This window comes from Chroicocephalus ridibundus, chromosome 14 (genome assembly GCF_963924245.1).
Source record: "Chroicocephalus ridibundus chromosome 14, bChrRid1.1, whole genome shotgun sequence".
NCBI lineage: Eukaryota > Metazoa > Chordata > Aves > Charadriiformes > Laridae > Chroicocephalus > Chroicocephalus ridibundus.
In genome coordinates, this window is record NC_086297.1 from 15,170,174 (window position 1) to 15,186,574 (window position 16,401).

The following is a 16,401-nucleotide window of genomic DNA, read 5'->3' on the forward strand; positions in this document are numbered from 1 at the left end:
AAATATAATTTTCACATTTTCTATAAGTGTTGAATCCCACTGATATAAAAATACACAATTACTTCCAAAAAATCTATGAATAGTATTAACATAGTATCTATATTTTCACATATTTTCTTATGTGAAAATAAGAAAAAAATGAAAGTGCTTACTTTTGGACACATATGAGCAACATATCTGCTCTTCCACAGTGTTCTCTGCTGAAGAGCCCCTCCATAAACTGCAGCCATGTCATCAGACTCTGAGATGGCCGTCTTTGGAGAGGCGGCTCCTTACCTCCGAAAGTCAGAAAAGGAGAGAATTGAGGCCCAGAACAAGCCATTTGATGCCAAGACATCTGTCTTTGTGGTGCATCCTAAGGAATCCTTTGTGAAAGGGACAATCCAGAGCAGAGAAACAGGGAAGGTCACCGTCAAGACTGAAGGTGGAGAGGTGGGTAAAGCCAAGGCCGAAGGTCACCATTTGATTCCCATTCTGGGCTCTTAGCTGACAGTCACGCATCTCCTTCTTCCTCTGACAGACCCTGACCGTGAAGGATGATCAAATCTTCTCCATGAACCCTCCCAAGTACGATAAAATTGAGGACATGGCCATGATGACCCACCTCCATGAACCCGCTGTGCTGTACAACCTCAAAGAGCGTTATGCAGCCTGGATGATCTATGTAAGTACCAGCAGCACTCTGCCTTTGGGTAGCTAGGAGGAACCGCTCTGCCAGGCTAAGTGGAAGCCAACGTGCCGTCTCCCTTCCTCGCAGACCTACTCGGGTCTCTTCTGCGTCACTGTCAACCCCTACAAGTGGCTGCCGGTGTACAACCCGGAGGTGGTGTTGGCCTACCGAGGCAAGAAGCGCCAGGAGGCCCCTCCACACATCTTCTCCATCTCTGACAACGCCTATCAGTTCATGCTGACAGGTGAGTGGCTCTATCTGCCTCAGAGGGATTGTACCATGAAATTCTCTGAAGCGATACTCTGTTTTAGTAATATGAGGAGACTTTTTCAAAGCTTTCATTGTTATGATGCATACGTGCTATCGTAGTTTTACAATCTTCTCACCATTGTTTCTACTATTTTAAATAAAAGACATCCCTTCACTCTCTCAGGTGCTGTGAAGGTTTGTTTGTTTGTTTGTTTGTTAGTTTAAGTCAAGCTGACAACATGGAATTTATAACTTTAAACTTACCTGACTATGTTTCATTCTTTCCGTGTTGTTTATTAAGTACTGTATTTCTGCCTCTTTCACAGATCGCGAGAACCAGTCGATCCTGATCACGTATGTACATCCCTGCTCGGGTCCCTGCGGGGCTGCCCGGTGCCAGGGGACCTCCTGCCTGACCGCACACTCTCTGCTTCTCTCTTTGGTTTGGCAGCGGAGAATCTGGTGCAGGGAAGACTGTGAACACAAAGCGTGTCATCCAGTACTTTGCAACAATTGCAGCGAGTGGGGATAAGAAGAAGGAGGAGCAGCAGTCAGGCAAAATGCAGGTGAATTAATAGTCACTGGCTTGAATCAATGCTTTCCTCTGTTTCTGACATGATTTTTGGAAAGGATAACCATCAATAATTATTGTCCTGCAGGGAACGCTTGAGGATCAAATCATCAGCGCCAACCCACTGCTGGAGGCCTTTGGAAATGCCAAGACCGTGAGGAACGACAACTCCTCACGCTTTGTAAGTTGTTTAACCAAACGATTCCTAAAAAATAGTAAACAGGAGTGTGTGGCCGTCAATCTTTTCTGTTATAGAAACATCATTTTTTCAAGAGTAAGACTAAACTGTTTTATCATGACTTTGCCACTTACCCTAAAGGTAGTTCTCCAGATTTCAAAAATAGGTATTCTATGAAAAAAATTAATTCTGCTTTGGATTGAGATGTGAATTAAAATAACAGATCACATGGTCTTTCTTCTATAATGTGTTGCAGCGTTAAACAATAGTTTAATTTATTTTTACTTATATTTCTGTTGATTTCCAAAAAGACAGAGAGACAGAATGCCAGGAAGAAAGGGAGGGAGGTTTGGAAAGATGGGAAAGAGAGAGAGAAAAGGAAAGATAAAGAAAGAAAAAGAAGGATGAAAGAAGGAGAGAGGAAGAAAGAAAGTGAGGAAGAAAGAGCACAAAAAACAGGGAGGGTTGAGGGGAGAGAAAGTTTCTACTGGAATAATATGTTTACTTTATGCCAACTTTAAATAATCAGAAGTGAAATGGCTTTTTTGACAGCAAGACAGATTTAAGCAGCTGAACTAGTTAAATGGGTATTTCTCAATCATTTCTCTCTGTATGCAAAATACAGTTGGAAGAGTCCCTCCCACTTGTGCATTCAGTATACATAAACTATACAGCTGTGCCACTGTTGATTATTTTCATGGTCAAAAATGTAAAAGACAACTTTACATTAATGTTGGAATTATGGCTGATTCTTAAGAAAATGTGTCCAAATAGAAATCTTGTGCCCAGTGGTTGAGATGGCAAAACTCTTCATTTCAGGTTTATTTTTATAATGCTAATCTTATGACATATAATATAATGCTAATCTTATGTCATATAATATAATGCTAATCTTTTATTCCATTAAAGGGCAAATTCATCAGAATTCACTTTGGAGCCACAGGAAAACTAGCTTCTGCTGATATTGAAACATGTAAGACACCGTCCTGAACTGTTCACAATCCATCCATTCACCTATGTATCTATACAACACCTTTTCACTCAGCCATCTATCCTGCCTTCCCTCGTTCTCTTCCCATCATCTCCCTACTTTCTTTTTTGCTGTTTCTTCTTGCTCTAATTAAATTTTCCCTCCAGATCTGCTGGAGAAGTCCAGAGTCACTTTCCAGCTCAAAGCAGAAAGAAGCTACCACATATTTTATCAGATCATGTCCAACAAGAAGCCAGAGCTAATAGGTAGGAGGAATGACTAACTTGGAGGAAGATTGCTGAATATCAGCTCACATTATTACTTGCTTGACTAAACTAAGACTGCATGTCCCCTCTTCTTACTTTCAGACATGCTCCTCATTACCACCAACCCCTATGACTACCAATTTGTGAGTCAAGGTGAGATCACTGTTGCCAGCATTAACGACCAGGAGGAGTTGATGGCTACAGATGTAAGTAACAATTAAAAATGTTGTAATGTTGTACCTATTGTCATCTCTCCAAGACAAAGCTTCTATTGGTCCTATTTTTTGCAGAGTGCCATTGATATCCTGGGCTTCACTGCTGATGAAAAGACCGCCATCTACAAGCTGACAGGGGCTGTCATGCACTACGGGAACCTGAAGTTCAAGCAGAAGCAACGAGAGGAGCAGGCAGAGCCCGATGGCACAGAAGGTATTAGCAAAGTCTGTGGTTGACCTATTAAACACAGAAGTGGCAATAATAATTAAGCATTTAGAAGGTGGACAAAGAAAACAATGGAAATGTGTAAAAAGTATTTACGTGGAACTAGTATATAGGTATGAAACCACCATCCAAGATACACCCTTTTTTCAATTACTACCTAATCTTTTTTTGTAGTATATATTGCCCATGTGTCCATAATTATCCCCTGGGCTACCACAGTTCTGGATAGCACAGCCTACTCAGTGTGCTTATATTAAAGACCAACTGAGAGGAGAAATATTTTTCAGAAAATATATTTCTGGTTGCTTCTTTTAAAGGAAATAGAGACATTAAATTCAGTGTTAAAAACCTCCTTCATAAATCATATGGTTTTTTAGAAATTTTGCCCAGCTAAAAGGGAATTTTTCTTCGATTTCTTTCTTCTCCTTTGGAGATTCAAACCCATTACTGCCAATACATAGTAGTATTATTTGAACACCTGTCTAAGTGAGGCATAGGTACACTATGATTTGGAAGAACTGACTTACAGATCACTACTTAATCACTTAAATGTTATATAATACATCAATGGTTTAAAATTACTAAGCCCTATCTACTTCTTCCGAAGAACATTCTCAGATGGCCAGCTTCAGGACAGAATTTTTAGGTTTTGATCCTGAATGAATGAATATGTCTGCCTTTCTGCTATGACTATAAGAAGTCTTCAAAAAGAGGCACTACTTAATTGTTACCTCTAATTTTGGAATGCGCTCCCTTTTATGTTTATAGCTGCTGCCAAAGAATACAGGTAGCCCAAGTGCACATTTTGAATTACACTCAGGTGGCCAACCTGCTAACACTTTGGTGCTTTGTGATCTGGCTTATAGATACCAATTAGCTTTGGACTAAAGTGATGAATTTCAGATTCAGGATGAATTTTTAATAAATATGTTGTTTCTAGAGGATTCTGTGAAGACCTTTGAAGATCTTCACAGAATGAATAAATACCATTTAGATGTACTGCTCTGAAAAGTTTTCAAAACAAAGATGATTTTTTTTTTTTTTCAGTGACTGTAATGCTTCCTCTCGGATCCAGGAAGCAGAATTTGATCTCAAGGACATTCAATACTGCAGTTGCTTTGGAAAGGGTTCATCGCTCGAAATGCTGCATGTCTTGTTAGTCTTAATTTTTCTCTCTCCTTGTTCTTCTACTTAGTTGCTGACAAAGCCGCCTACCTGATGGGTCTGAACTCAGCAGACCTGCTCAAGGCCCTCTGCTACCCACGAGTCAAGGTTGGAAATGAATATGTGACCAAGGGTCAAACCGTGCAGCAGGTAACAACCAGTGGTGACTGGGAATCTCTGTCTTGCATCACTTATGTTTTGCTCCAGTTATTGCTTTCCTTCTACTGCATTCTTCTTTATGTTAGGTGAACAATTCAGTGGGTGCCCTGGCAAAGGCTGTCTATGAGAAGATGTTCCTGTGGATGGTTGTTCGCATCAACCAACAGCTGGATACGAAGCAGCCCAGACAGTACTTCATTGGTGTCCTGGACATTGCTGGCTTTGAGATCTTTGATGTAAGGATTCTAGGTTAGAGAACAGCTCTTGTAGGTGGAGATTGCTGCATCAGAGGACTTCCAAATAATATTCTTCTGAAGGTTTAACATGCTACTCATTTGCAATTTTCTGGAAAAAAAAAAGTATCCTTCATTTTCTTTTGTAGCACAGAGCAAAATCCTCAAAAGCTTCATCAGGACAAGAACAGAATTACATTGTTTGTGTAGAAGTAGCAAATAGAATTTTATATGTTGCAATATTTTAACAGTTTGAATTTAATATTAATGCTTTTTTAAAAACTGACATAATTACATTAATTTTATATAAGAGGTTGTAGAGTAGAACTAGGATTTGGAGATACATTGACAAATATATAACAGTTTAAAGATGTGTAAATTGTTTAAAAGGCCAAGGAATGAATAGGTAAATGTTTAGTCAGAGATATCAAGTGGTTAAAAATTGGAGACCACAACATACACTCATCTTTTTGGCTGAATAAAAACATGCCAAATTACCTTATGAATTTTAGGAGATTCACTGGAAATATCTGCTCTGGAAAAAATTTCCATTTTCATTATGTTGGTATTTCTTTGGGGAGATGCATATAGGTCCTGCTATGCTATGGTCCTGATAATACAGTTGTGTTTTAACTGGGGAGACTTTTAAATGATTAAAAACTGTGCATGTTGACAATGGGTGGTTGTTGTTGTTTTTTCCACTGGGCAGTTCAACAGCCTGGAGCAGCTGTGCATCAACTTCACCAATGAGAAACTGCAACAGTTCTTCAATCACCACATGTTCGTGCTGGAGCAGGAGGAGTACAAGAAGGAAGGGATTGAATGGACATTCATTGACTTTGGGATGGACCTGGCTGCCTGCATTGAACTCATTGAGAAGGTAAATTTTTGTCTTGTATTTTCAGGAACTCGTTATGTTAAATTGAAATGGTTGAATGCTATTCAAAAAAAGTGTTGCTTCCATCGTTACTTTCATGCATTCAGTTTTAGTAGTTTAAAATATAGTCTTTCTCCTCCTGATTTTTTAACATGTGTTTTGGCATAAAAAACATTCCTGAATCTCTGTGCCAAAGTGTGGGTCAAGCAAGTGAATCTTTTAAACTCACTTTCTAGAAAGAAATTTTCTTCATGGCAAGGGTATTGTTTTATTCCTCAGCTTCCTGTCTTTTACTATAGTCCTTTTAAGATCAAGTTGTTATCATATTATTCTATAGATATTCTCTCTTCTTTATTGTACTGTCTTCCAGCCCATGGGCATCTTCTCCATCCTGGAAGAGGAGTGCATGTTCCCCAAGGCAACTGACACCTCTTTCAAGAACAAGCTCTACGACCAGCACCTGGGCAAGTCCAGCAACTTCCAGAAGCCCAAGCCTGCCAAAGGCAAGGCTGAGGCCCACTTCTCCCTGGTGCACTATGCTGGCACAGTAGACTACAACATCACTGGCTGGCTTGAGAAGAACAAGGACCCCCTGAATGAAACTGTCATTGGGTTGTACCAGAAATCATCCGTGAAGACACTGGCCTTACTCTTTGCCAGCTATGGTGGAGCAGAAACAGGTTAGTTTTCCAAAATTCTTTTTTTCCAACGTTTATGATATGTTAAGAAGCAACAAAAAAATAATATTAAAAATCTCTTTTTGTTCTTGAAGAGGCTAGTGGTGGTGGCGCTGGTGGTGGCAAGAAGGGTGGGAAGAAGAAGGGTTCTTCTTTCCAGACAGTCTCAGCTCTTTTCCGGGTAAAGTATGAATTTCATTATCTGTAAAGTGACATGAACATGGTTTCATACCTGAGCTATCTAAACTCCTGTTCTTCTCCAGACATTGGTTTTATGATGAAACAATAATAAGTATGAAGAGAGCAGAAGTTACTCACTGCCTTTTCCTATTAATTATCTGTTCACATTTGTGATTTCTTTCAAGCGGTCTTCAGCTGACTTCCTGATTTTCTTTTAAAAGCTCACCTACACTCATCGTGAAAAGTATTCTTCTGAATCCAGGATGTAACATAAATATTAATCTTATAAAAACTTGCGTAAAAATTTTTATACAGTGGTGCTTTATTTCCTCTACACTAAAGTGCGTTATCTGAAACTTTCTTTTTATGAGAATGGTTAAGTATATAGAAGGTTTGATTAAAATTAAATTTTGAATTTGAAAGCTTCTTCATCATAATAGTCATTGTCTTAGTTCCCTGGCATCTAGTTACAGAGTACAAAGAGGTACATTTCTTTAATCTATGCTGCTATACATGATCCCATAGGAGAACTTAAACAAGCTGATGACCAATCTACGGAGCACTCACCCCCATTTTGTCCGTTGCATCATCCCAAATGAAACAAAAACACCTGGTAAGATGCTCAAGCAAAAAGAGAACTTGTATACATCCATTCCTCTCTGCATTGGAAACCGTGGTATTCATTTACGCTCTGATTTTCTAGGTGCCATGGAGCATGAACTGGTACTTCACCAGCTGCGGTGTAATGGCGTGCTAGAAGGCATCAGAATTTGCAGGAAAGGTTTCCCCAGCAGAGTTCTCTATGCTGACTTCAAACAGAGGTAAGAGCACTGCACTTCTCAGCATCATTAAAAGCAATGTTGGTTCATTCATATAGGTTCATTCAGGCTGGAATCTGTTGTCAAAAATAGCTATATATGAGCTGGTGGGGTTCAGTAGCTGGTGTGTGTTGATTGGGAAAAAACAGCCTTGTCTTCCTCCTTCTCTTTTCACAGATACAAGGTGCTTAATGCCAGTGCTATCCCAGAGGGACAGTTCATTGATAGCAAGAAGGCTTCTGAGAAGCTTCTTGGGTCCATCGATGTGGACCACACCCAGTACAAATTTGGTCACACCAAGGTACAAACCCTCCTTGATCCACTGTCAGGCCCTGTGTGCCTGTGCTTTGCTCTACCTGAGTGTGATGTGCTGCAACATTCCCTTTCTCAAGGTGTTCTTCAAAGCTGGGCTGCTGGGACTCCTGGAGGAGATGAGGGATGAGAAGCTGGCACAGCTCATCACCCGCACACAGGCCAGGTGCAGGGGCTTCCTGATGAGAGTGGAGTACCAGAGAATGGTGGAGAGGAGGTAGACATTCCTCATCTTCAGTTAACGTCACTGTACTTGGGGGAAAGTGTTGACACTTGTCATATTGAAAATATTCAATGTATACTTGAATTATGCTTCAGGGAGTCCATCTTCTGCATCCAGTACAACATTCGTGCATTCATGAACGTCAAGCACTGGCCCTGGATGAAGCTCTTCTTCAAGATCAAGCCCTTGCTGAAAAGCGCAGAATCGGAGAAGGAGATGGCCAACATGAAGGAAGAATTTGAGAAAACCAAGGAAGAGCTTGCAAAGTCTGAGGCAAAGAGGAAGGAGCTGGAGGAGAAAATGGTGAAACTGGTGCAGGAGAAAAACGATCTGCAGCTCCAAGTGCAGGCCGTGAGCAACATTATTTTATTTTTTATAGAGGGAAAATTAGTAATTAAGATTGAACTCTTCTTTCATACTATGGAACGCTCAAATTGCAAGCTAAACTGCCTTACAAAATATTTTAAGCTGAATACGATGTAACTAAAGGTAAAATTCAGGTCTCATTCTTTCCCCTCTCAATCTCACTATTACAAAATAGAGTTTAAGCTAAGGAATGACTATGTAGTCTTAATGCCCACAGGTAGATATCTCCATTTGCGTTCACGACAAAGCCTCATTGTAGTTACTGTAGTGTATTTAGTAGAGTTGAGACAGTGATTCAGTTGGCCAACTACTCTGCCTTAATTCTGTAGACAAAATAAAGAGCCTAGTGACATTTCTTATGGCATATCTCGTCTGAGTTCCTGTAGCTACTGCTCCTAGAAGATGCAGATGCCCATTACATCCTAGAACACGAAGTCCTAGCTTTGTATGTTTGTCTCCAATGCCATTTGACCTCTCGGAAACTTGGGCAACATTTTGGCAATACTCTGTAGTTGAAGTGCCCATTTCAGGGAAAGAAGAATTTTGTTCTAGTGTCCACTGACTGTATTGGCTAGGTATAAAACTACTAATGAGTGTTTCAAATATTTTCTTAATGGTGGAATTATTTAAAATTCTCACTACTTCCACATAAATTACTTTCCACATTATAAAATACAATCACCTTCTAAGGGAGAAAAAAGTAACATTAATTAAATCCAAGTAACCCTGTGACATACCTGAAATAAACAATGTGAAATGTAATGGAGCTAGCTACAGTATCTGATGTTGAGGACAGAAAAATATAAAAATTATTAAAAACTTACTCTAAATTTGTGATTTGTAATATAATTGCACACTAATCTTTTCCCAAAAAGTAATCCCAAATGTTGATCTGATGCACATCTGGTCCTTCATCATTAAATAACCCGTCCTGTATTTTCCCACCAGGAAGCTGATGCTTTGGCTGATGCTGAGGAGAGGTGTGATCAGCTCATCAAAACCAAAATCCAGCTGGAAGCCAAAGTAAAGGAGGTGACAGAAAGGGCTGAGGATGAAGAAGAAATTAATGCTGAGCTGACTGCCAAGAAGAGAAAACTGGAGGATGAATGTTCAGAGCTGAAAAAAGATATTGATGACCTTGAATTAACACTAGCCAAGGTTGAGAAGGAAAAACATGCCACAGAAAACAAGGTACATGCATAGGGAGTCACAGAAAGGGCCGAGACATCACTAGTCTAAGAGTAAGAGCTTACTACCATAAAAAATATTGGCTTTGAAAAATTTTGAGCTGGGTATTGTTTGAGCATCCAAAGAATAAATGAAATACGTGGCAAAATACTGCAAAATAAAAATGTCACTGCACCAGCAGACACGTTTTCTACCAAATTTTGACAGTTCCTCATATTTGTAGGTGAAAAACCTCACAGAGGAGATGGCAGCCCTAGACGAGACCATTGTGAAGCTGACAAAAGAGAAGAAAGCCCTCCAAGAGGCCCATCAGCAGACACTGGATGACCTGCAGGCAGAAGAGGACAAAGTTAATACGCTGACCAAAGCCAAGACCAAGCTGGAGCAGCAAGTGGACGATGTAAGCACACAGGCAGACAGCAAGAACAGAACAGGTATGGAGTTAGACCTGGCTGGTGGAACACTGATGGTGGTGTTGTGTTTAGCTGGAAGGGTCCCTGGAGCAAGAGAAGAAACTGCGCATGGACCTTGAGAGAGCTAAGAGGAAACTCGAAGGAGACCTGAAGCTGGCCCATGACAGCATAATGGATTTGGAAAATGATAAGCAGCAGCTGGATGAGAAACTGAAGAAGTAAGTGTGGCTGTGGGGCACCTGAGTGCTGGGCTGGTGCACTTGTCTTCTTCCTTTGAGCTCTAACATGGTTTGCTTTGCCCAAAGGAAAGACTTTGAAATCAGCCAGATCCAGAGCAAAATCGAGGATGAGCAAGCCCTGGGCATGCAATTGCAGAAGAAGATCAAGGAGCTGCAGGCAAGTCTCTGTTCCTTCCCCTCTTTCACCACTGGGTCCCCGGTGAGGAAGGAGGAGGGCATGGGTGTGAAGGCTGCCCAATGTTCCCCAGGCGCGTATTGAAGAACTGGAGGAGGAAATTGAGGCAGAGCGAACCTCTCGGGCAAAAGCAGAGAAGCATCGGGCTGACCTCTCAAGGGAGCTCGAGGAGATCAGTGAGCGCCTGGAAGAAGCAGGAGGGGCTACCACAGCTCAGATTGAGATGAACAAGAAGCGTGAGGCAGAGTTTCAGAAGATGCGTCGTGACCTCGAAGAGGCCACGCTGCAGCACGAGGCCACGGCTGCCGCCCTGCGGAAGAAGCACGCGGACAGCACAGCTGAGCTTGGGGAGCAGATCGACAACCTGCAGCGAGTGAAGCAGAAGCTGGAGAAGGAGAAGAGTGAGCTGAAGATGGAGATTGATGACTTGGCCAGTAACATGGAGTCTGTCTCCAAAGCCAAGGTACTGAAAAATATACTGAAATCAACTTGAAAATAAATAGTGTTGCAGCATATCTTTTTAAAATATAGTCAGGTGCCAGTATAACTCTCTGCCTCTCTTTGGAACTGTGTTTCTAACCCTCTAACGCCAATGAGCTGAAGAGAGCGTGTATGTCTGTTCACACTATTCTGGTGAGATTTGTGCTGCTGGAGAGAAGGAGGAGTCCAGAAACTAATCTTCTTTTGTTCTCTGTGATCTCCGCAGGCAAATCTGGAGAAGATGTGTCGCACACTGGAAGACCAGCTAAGTGAGATTAAGACAAAAGAAGAAGAGCATCAGCGCATGATCAATGACCTCAGTGCTCAAAGAGCTCGTCTGCAGACAGAATCAGGTGCGAGAGCCTCCTTTGTGCTGAGGAATGGGAGAGCATCCTAAAAGAGTTGGTTTGGGTCAAGAATGACAATGAAAATACTTCCTTTCTGTGTGCTTTCCCAGGTGAATATTCGCGGCAGGTGGAGGAGAAAGATGCTCTGATTTCTCAGCTGTCAAGAGGCAAGCAGGCTTTCACCCAACAGATTGAGGAACTCAAAAGGCACTTAGAGGAAGAGATAAAGGTGATGACTTTTCCTACAGCTGGCCACTGAAAGCACTTTTAACTCCACACTGGCTACTGGGGACAGGGTCTGCTTAGCACAAGCCATACTGGGAGAAGATTTTAATTTCTCGGGGAGTGTTATTAGTGGATTGTTTCCTCCAGGCTTACCTCTCTCCTCCATTGCAAACACCTACACCCTCCCAGCAGCTCTGTGCTCTGTGTTAAATTAATTCATCGGAAGATATTTCCCAGGATCTTTACCATTCTTGCCCCAATCCTACTCTCTACCCAGGCCAAGAGTGCCCTGGCCCACGCCTTGCAGTCTGCTCGCCACGACTGTGACTTGCTGCGGGAACAATATGAGGAGGAGCAGGAGGCCAAGGGGGAGCTGCAGCGTGCCCTGTCCAAGGCCAACAGCGAAGTGGCCCAGTGGAGAACCAAATACGAGACGGATGCCATTCAGCGCACGGAGGAGCTGGAGGAGGCCAAGTACGTGGGGAAAGGTGGGAAGCAAAAAAGGGGTAGATTAAGAAGGGAAATTTGAAGACACAACTGCAATATTGTCATAAAAAGTTAAATCTGTGCTTTGGGGCCCGGTAAAGCCTGAGGTAAAGTATATCCTTTAAAGGCTGTTGTTTAGGAAATGGAGATGAAAATATTCCCTGACCCAGAGAATGATACAGATAACCTGTAGATAGTAGATACAGAAGCTACACTGGTTCTTTAAACCTGGGAAGCAGAGCTGGGAAAACAATTACTGGCTGGGAGAGGACTGTCTGTGCATAGGACACGTACTCAATGAAGTGGCAAAATGCCCTGTTATGAAAAGCTCATCAGTCATACATCACAGCCTACCGTTTGCACTCAAACCATGAGCTATGCTTACCACCCCTCAGGAAGAAGCTGGCACAGCGCCTGCAGGATGCTGAGGAACACGTTGAAGCCGTCAATGCCAAATGTGCCTCCCTGGAAAAGACAAAGCAGAGGCTGCAGAATGAGGTGGAGGACCTGATGATTGACGTGGAGCGATCGAATGCTGCCTGCGCAGCACTGGATAAGAAGCAGAAGAACTTTGACAAGGTGTTTTGGGCTCCAGGCCTGGGGCTCCTGGGCAGAGCGTCCCCTCCTGATTGCCACAGCCATACTCACGCCCCGTTTCTCTTCAGATCCTGGCAGAGTGGAAGCAGAAGTATGAGGAAACGCAGGCTGAGCTGGAAGCCTCCCAGAAGGAGTCTCGCTCTCTCAGCACAGAGCTGTTTAAGATGAAGAATGCCTATGAGGAGTCCTTGGACCACCTGGAAACGCTGAAGCGTGAGAACAAGAACTTGCAGCGTAAGTCCCCGTTCCTCGGCTCCTGGCAGGACTTTCTCACAAGCTTGTCTTTCAGCCACACTGAACGGGTCTGGCCCTGCAGTGACAAGAAGATGCTTATCACCAGGGCCCTTCCCATTCAGCGCTGTGCCTGACCATTGCACGTTTCACCCTTCCTTGCAGAGGAGATTTCCGACCTCACGGAGCAGATTGCTGAGGGTGGAAAGGCAATTCATGAGCTGGAGAAAGTCAAGAAGCAGATTGAGCAGGAGAAATCTGAAATCCAGGCTGCTCTGGAGGAAGCTGAGGTACATGCCCGTAATCACTGGTCTCTGCACTAAAAATAGGGGCAATGGGGAAACATTGGCTAAAAACTGCTTGGTCCTACCCTCTTCTGGCTGGGGAGTGCAGCCAGCTGAGGTTTTCTGAAGCATGCTCTAATTAACTAGAAAGCAAGCAATAGCTCCATCAATGTTACAAATGTTTGTGTGCACTTGTGCAGGCCTCCCTAGAACACGAAGAGGGGAAGATCCTGCGCCTCCAGCTTGAGCTCAACCAGGTGAAGTCTGAGATTGACAGGAAGATAGCAGAGAAAGATGAGGAGATCGACCAGATGAAGAGAAACCACCTCAGAATTGTGGAGTCCATGCAGAGCACCCTGGACGCTGAGATCAGGAGCAGGAATGAAGCCCTGCGGCTGAAGAAGAAGATGGAGGGAGACCTGAACGAAATGGAGATCCAGCTGAGCCATGCCAACCGCGTGGCAGCAGAGGCACAAAAGAACCTGAGAAACACACAGGCGGTACTAAAGGTATAGCACAGCGGAACAGGTGCTGACTGCTTTCTGATGCAGCTAAAAAATTTCCTGTTCTACAGTTCTATCAGCACTATATTGGTGAGAAAATAGGAAATTAGGAAAAATACACGTCACAATCTGTCTTGTCTCTCTTACCAGGATACCCAGATACACTTGGATGACGCTCTCAGGACACAGGAGGACCTGAAGGAGCAGGTGGCCATGGTGGAGCGCAGAGCAAACCTGCTGCAGGCTGAAATTGAGGAGCTACGGGCAGCCCTGGAGCAGACGGAGCGCTCCAGGAAAGTGGCTGAGCAGGAACTGATGGATGCAAGTGAGAGAGTTCAGCTCCTCCACACTCAGGTTAGATTCACGAGATTCAAAATCTCAAGGGCCTTTTTTTTCCCTTTCCAAATTTTTCATCTGTGTAAATTCTTAAATCATCTCTTGCAATGAAAAGGTTATCCAGGAGCCAGAATCATTACACTTGTACAAAGAAGTGGTTTGTAGCTAAACGACTAGGATTGCATTCACAGGAGTCAGAAGTGCTTCTTAAAATGCTAAGTCTCTGCTATCCACCTCTGTATGACCTGACAAGATGCATCATTGCAAGAAGGATGCTATTATTGGATATCTAGATGATCACTTTAAATTTAAACAGTAAATTTCTGAAATAAGTGTTCTGTTTGGGAGCCAACTGGACGATATTTGTTGTTGTTCAACAGAACACCAGCTTGATCAACACCAAGAAGAAGCTGGAAACAGACATTGCCCAAATCCAGGGTGAAATGGAGGATACGATCCAGGAAGCCCGCAATGCTGAAGAGAAGGCCAAGAAGGCCATCACAGATGTGAGTCGGGAGATCCTTTCCCTGCTGCTGGTGGTGGATGTATTCTCCCCGAGAATGTCTCCAGCCCCAAAAACGGCTTTGCCTCTTTGCTCTCATCAGGCAGCCATGATGGCAGAAGAGCTGAAGAAGGAGCAGGACACCAGCGCCCACCTGGAGAGGATGAAGAAGAACCTGGACCAGACGGTGAAGGACCTGCAGCTTCGTCTGGATGAGGCCGAGCAGTTGGCACTGAAGGGAGGCAAGAAGCAAATCCAGAAGCTGGAGGCCAGAGTGCGTAGGGCTTTTATTTGTGCAGGAGTGAGCACGTGCCTTGGAGAGATACCAGGGAAGCTCCAAAGATGGGCTTCTCATTGCAGGTGCGGGAGCTGGAAGGGGAGGTTGATGCTGAGCAGAAGCGCAGCGCTGAAGCCGTGAAGGGGGTGCGCAAGTATGAGAGGAGGGTGAAGGAGCTGACCTACCAGGTACGGCAGGAGGCCTCCTTGGGCTGACACAGACTCATCCCAGGAAGCTATAGCTTTTCACATGAACTCCAAGGGGAAATGTTATTTTGTGGTGTGCAGAAAGCAATTATTCACTCTCTTTCCTGCTTGCCAATGCCTCTAGTCTGAGGAAGACCGTAAGAATATTCTGAGGCTCCAGGATCTGGTGGACAAGCTGCAAATGAAGGTGAAATCCTACAAGAGACAAGCTGAGGAGGCTGTAAGTATTGCTTGAAGAATAGGCAAGTATTGCTTTCTGTGAGTGTCACACAGGGGCTAAGGAGATGATTATCAGAAACCTGGAAAATGCCAGTGATCAACATTTAAGGGTTTTAGGGTCTTGTTCATCCAGATAAACCCCCCTCATTTCTGAGCACCAAACAAATGGGAGACTAAGTACACAAATGACAACTGTGATTGACAAAATAGCTCCTCAAGAGAGACACAGTACTGGTGAAGCTTGTCCCAGTGGGGTCCTGAAGAAGGGAGGGTGAGGAGGTCTGTGCGAGGCTTATGTGTAAGTAGTGGGGGGTGGGGGATGGAGGCCCAGGCATCCCCCCAGGGAGGAGGCGCAGGAGGAGCGAAACCCCTGCCCTGGGCTCCTCACCACCGACTCCCTCTCCCCGCACAGGAGGAGCTCTCCAATGTCAACCTCTCCAAGTTCCGCAAGATCCAGCACGAGCTGGAGGAAGCCGAGGAGCGGGCTGACATTGCAGAGTCGCAGGTCAACAAGCTCCGAGTGAAGAGTCGGGAGTTTCACAGCAAGAAGATAGGAGAGGAAGAGTGAGGATGTCCTGAGGCAACAAAGTGACCTGGGGGCTGCACAAAATGTGAACCTCTCAGTCACTTTCTTCTGCAATGAATCTTTGTAACCATGTCAATGTCTAGAGAATAAAGACCTTAGATTCCTTTGCTAACACAACAGAAACAGTGGTTTTGGTTGTAATAATTCAATTCTGCAGCTACTTAAGTTTTGGCATTTTCAAATGAAACATTTTATTTCACTTTAACCCTTGCATAGCAGTTGAGCTTTTATTATCCCATGTCCAGTATTTTCCCACTGTCTCCTATTACAACACTTAATAGGGAATACCACTAATTTAATTCCCATACTGGCAAGAGGAGAGGGTCAAGACAAAGGCAGGATAATTACCTTGTCTGTCCTGGCACAGCAAAAATGTTTCTGCCTTGGGGATTCCTCTTCGTAAATGTGTGCAAATGAGGTTCTTTTTGCTGGTCTCATTCTCACTTTGGCAAGTTGGATTTAGAAGCTAGTTACCCAATAAAAAAAATCTTGAGCCCAAAAGGCATCCAGATGTCCTCATGCAGGCACTTATGCTTCCTTTGAACAAGGCACGTGAAAGCCATGAACTCTAGAGGGCGGGCAAAATTAACAATCAGGCAGACCTTTTTTATATAAAAAATGATTAAAAATAACTTCTAAAACAAAACAAATAAGGTATTTGGAGATAGATAGTTAGGTAGAATTAGTTACAGATAGAATAGTCAATATTAAGACAGAATGCTCCTGTCGTAAACGAAATGGAGATGGGTGAGC

General features: G+C 43.4%; 1 protein-coding gene across 7 annotated transcripts; it reads left to right on the plus strand.

Moving 5' to 3' along the window:
* Nucleotides 1-228: 228 nt before the first annotated feature.
* On the plus strand, nucleotides 229-15,654 carry LOC134523336 (myosin heavy chain, skeletal muscle, adult-like). 7 transcript variants are annotated; one of them, XM_063352159.1, is made up of 38 exons: nucleotides 229-432; nucleotides 521-664; nucleotides 758-914; nucleotides 1,246-1,273; nucleotides 1,371-1,485; nucleotides 1,579-1,671; nucleotides 2,578-2,641; nucleotides 2,806-2,904; nucleotides 3,007-3,110; nucleotides 3,195-3,333; nucleotides 4,541-4,672; nucleotides 4,768-4,904; nucleotides 5,611-5,781; nucleotides 6,149-6,458; nucleotides 6,551-6,636; nucleotides 7,161-7,248; nucleotides 7,339-7,456; nucleotides 7,631-7,754; nucleotides 7,846-7,982; nucleotides 8,084-8,339; nucleotides 9,303-9,545; nucleotides 9,766-9,942; nucleotides 10,028-10,173; nucleotides 10,261-10,351; nucleotides 10,443-10,832; nucleotides 11,076-11,202; nucleotides 11,307-11,425; nucleotides 11,699-11,895; nucleotides 12,303-12,486; nucleotides 12,573-12,738; nucleotides 12,901-13,025; nucleotides 13,220-13,528; nucleotides 13,673-13,876; nucleotides 14,239-14,364; nucleotides 14,464-14,634; nucleotides 14,721-14,825; nucleotides 14,968-15,063; nucleotides 15,475-15,654. In XM_063352159.1, exons 1-38 carry the CDS (start codon nucleotides 229-231, stop codon nucleotides 15,628-15,630), a joined length of 5,838 nt encoding a protein of 1,945 aa, XP_063208229.1. In that variant the 3' UTR covers nucleotides 15,631-15,654. The 7 variants fall into 7 exon arrangements, with proteins under 7 accessions (XP_063208229.1, XP_063208233.1, XP_063208235.1 ...); XM_063352163.1 differs by having other exon boundaries at nucleotides 6,149-6,448; nucleotides 6,553-6,636; XM_063352165.1 differs by having other exon boundaries at nucleotides 6,149-6,443.
* Nucleotides 15,655-16,401: the final 747 nt, after the last annotated feature.

Excerpts from the sequence above, each read along its gene's own strand:
- LOC134523336 (XM_063352159.1), top strand. The coding sequence starts at position 229 with ATGTCATCAGACTCTGAGATGGCCGTCTTTGGAGAGGCGGCTCCTTAC. Across the intron at positions 9,943-10,027 it reads TGGAGCAGCAAGTGGACGAT|CTGGAAGGGTCCCTGGAGCA; the intron begins GTAAGCACACAG and ends TGTTGTGTTTAG. Across the intron at positions 15,064-15,474 it reads AGAGACAAGCTGAGGAGGCT|GAGGAGCTCTCCAATGTCAA; the intron begins GTAAGTATTGCT and ends CTCCCCGCACAG.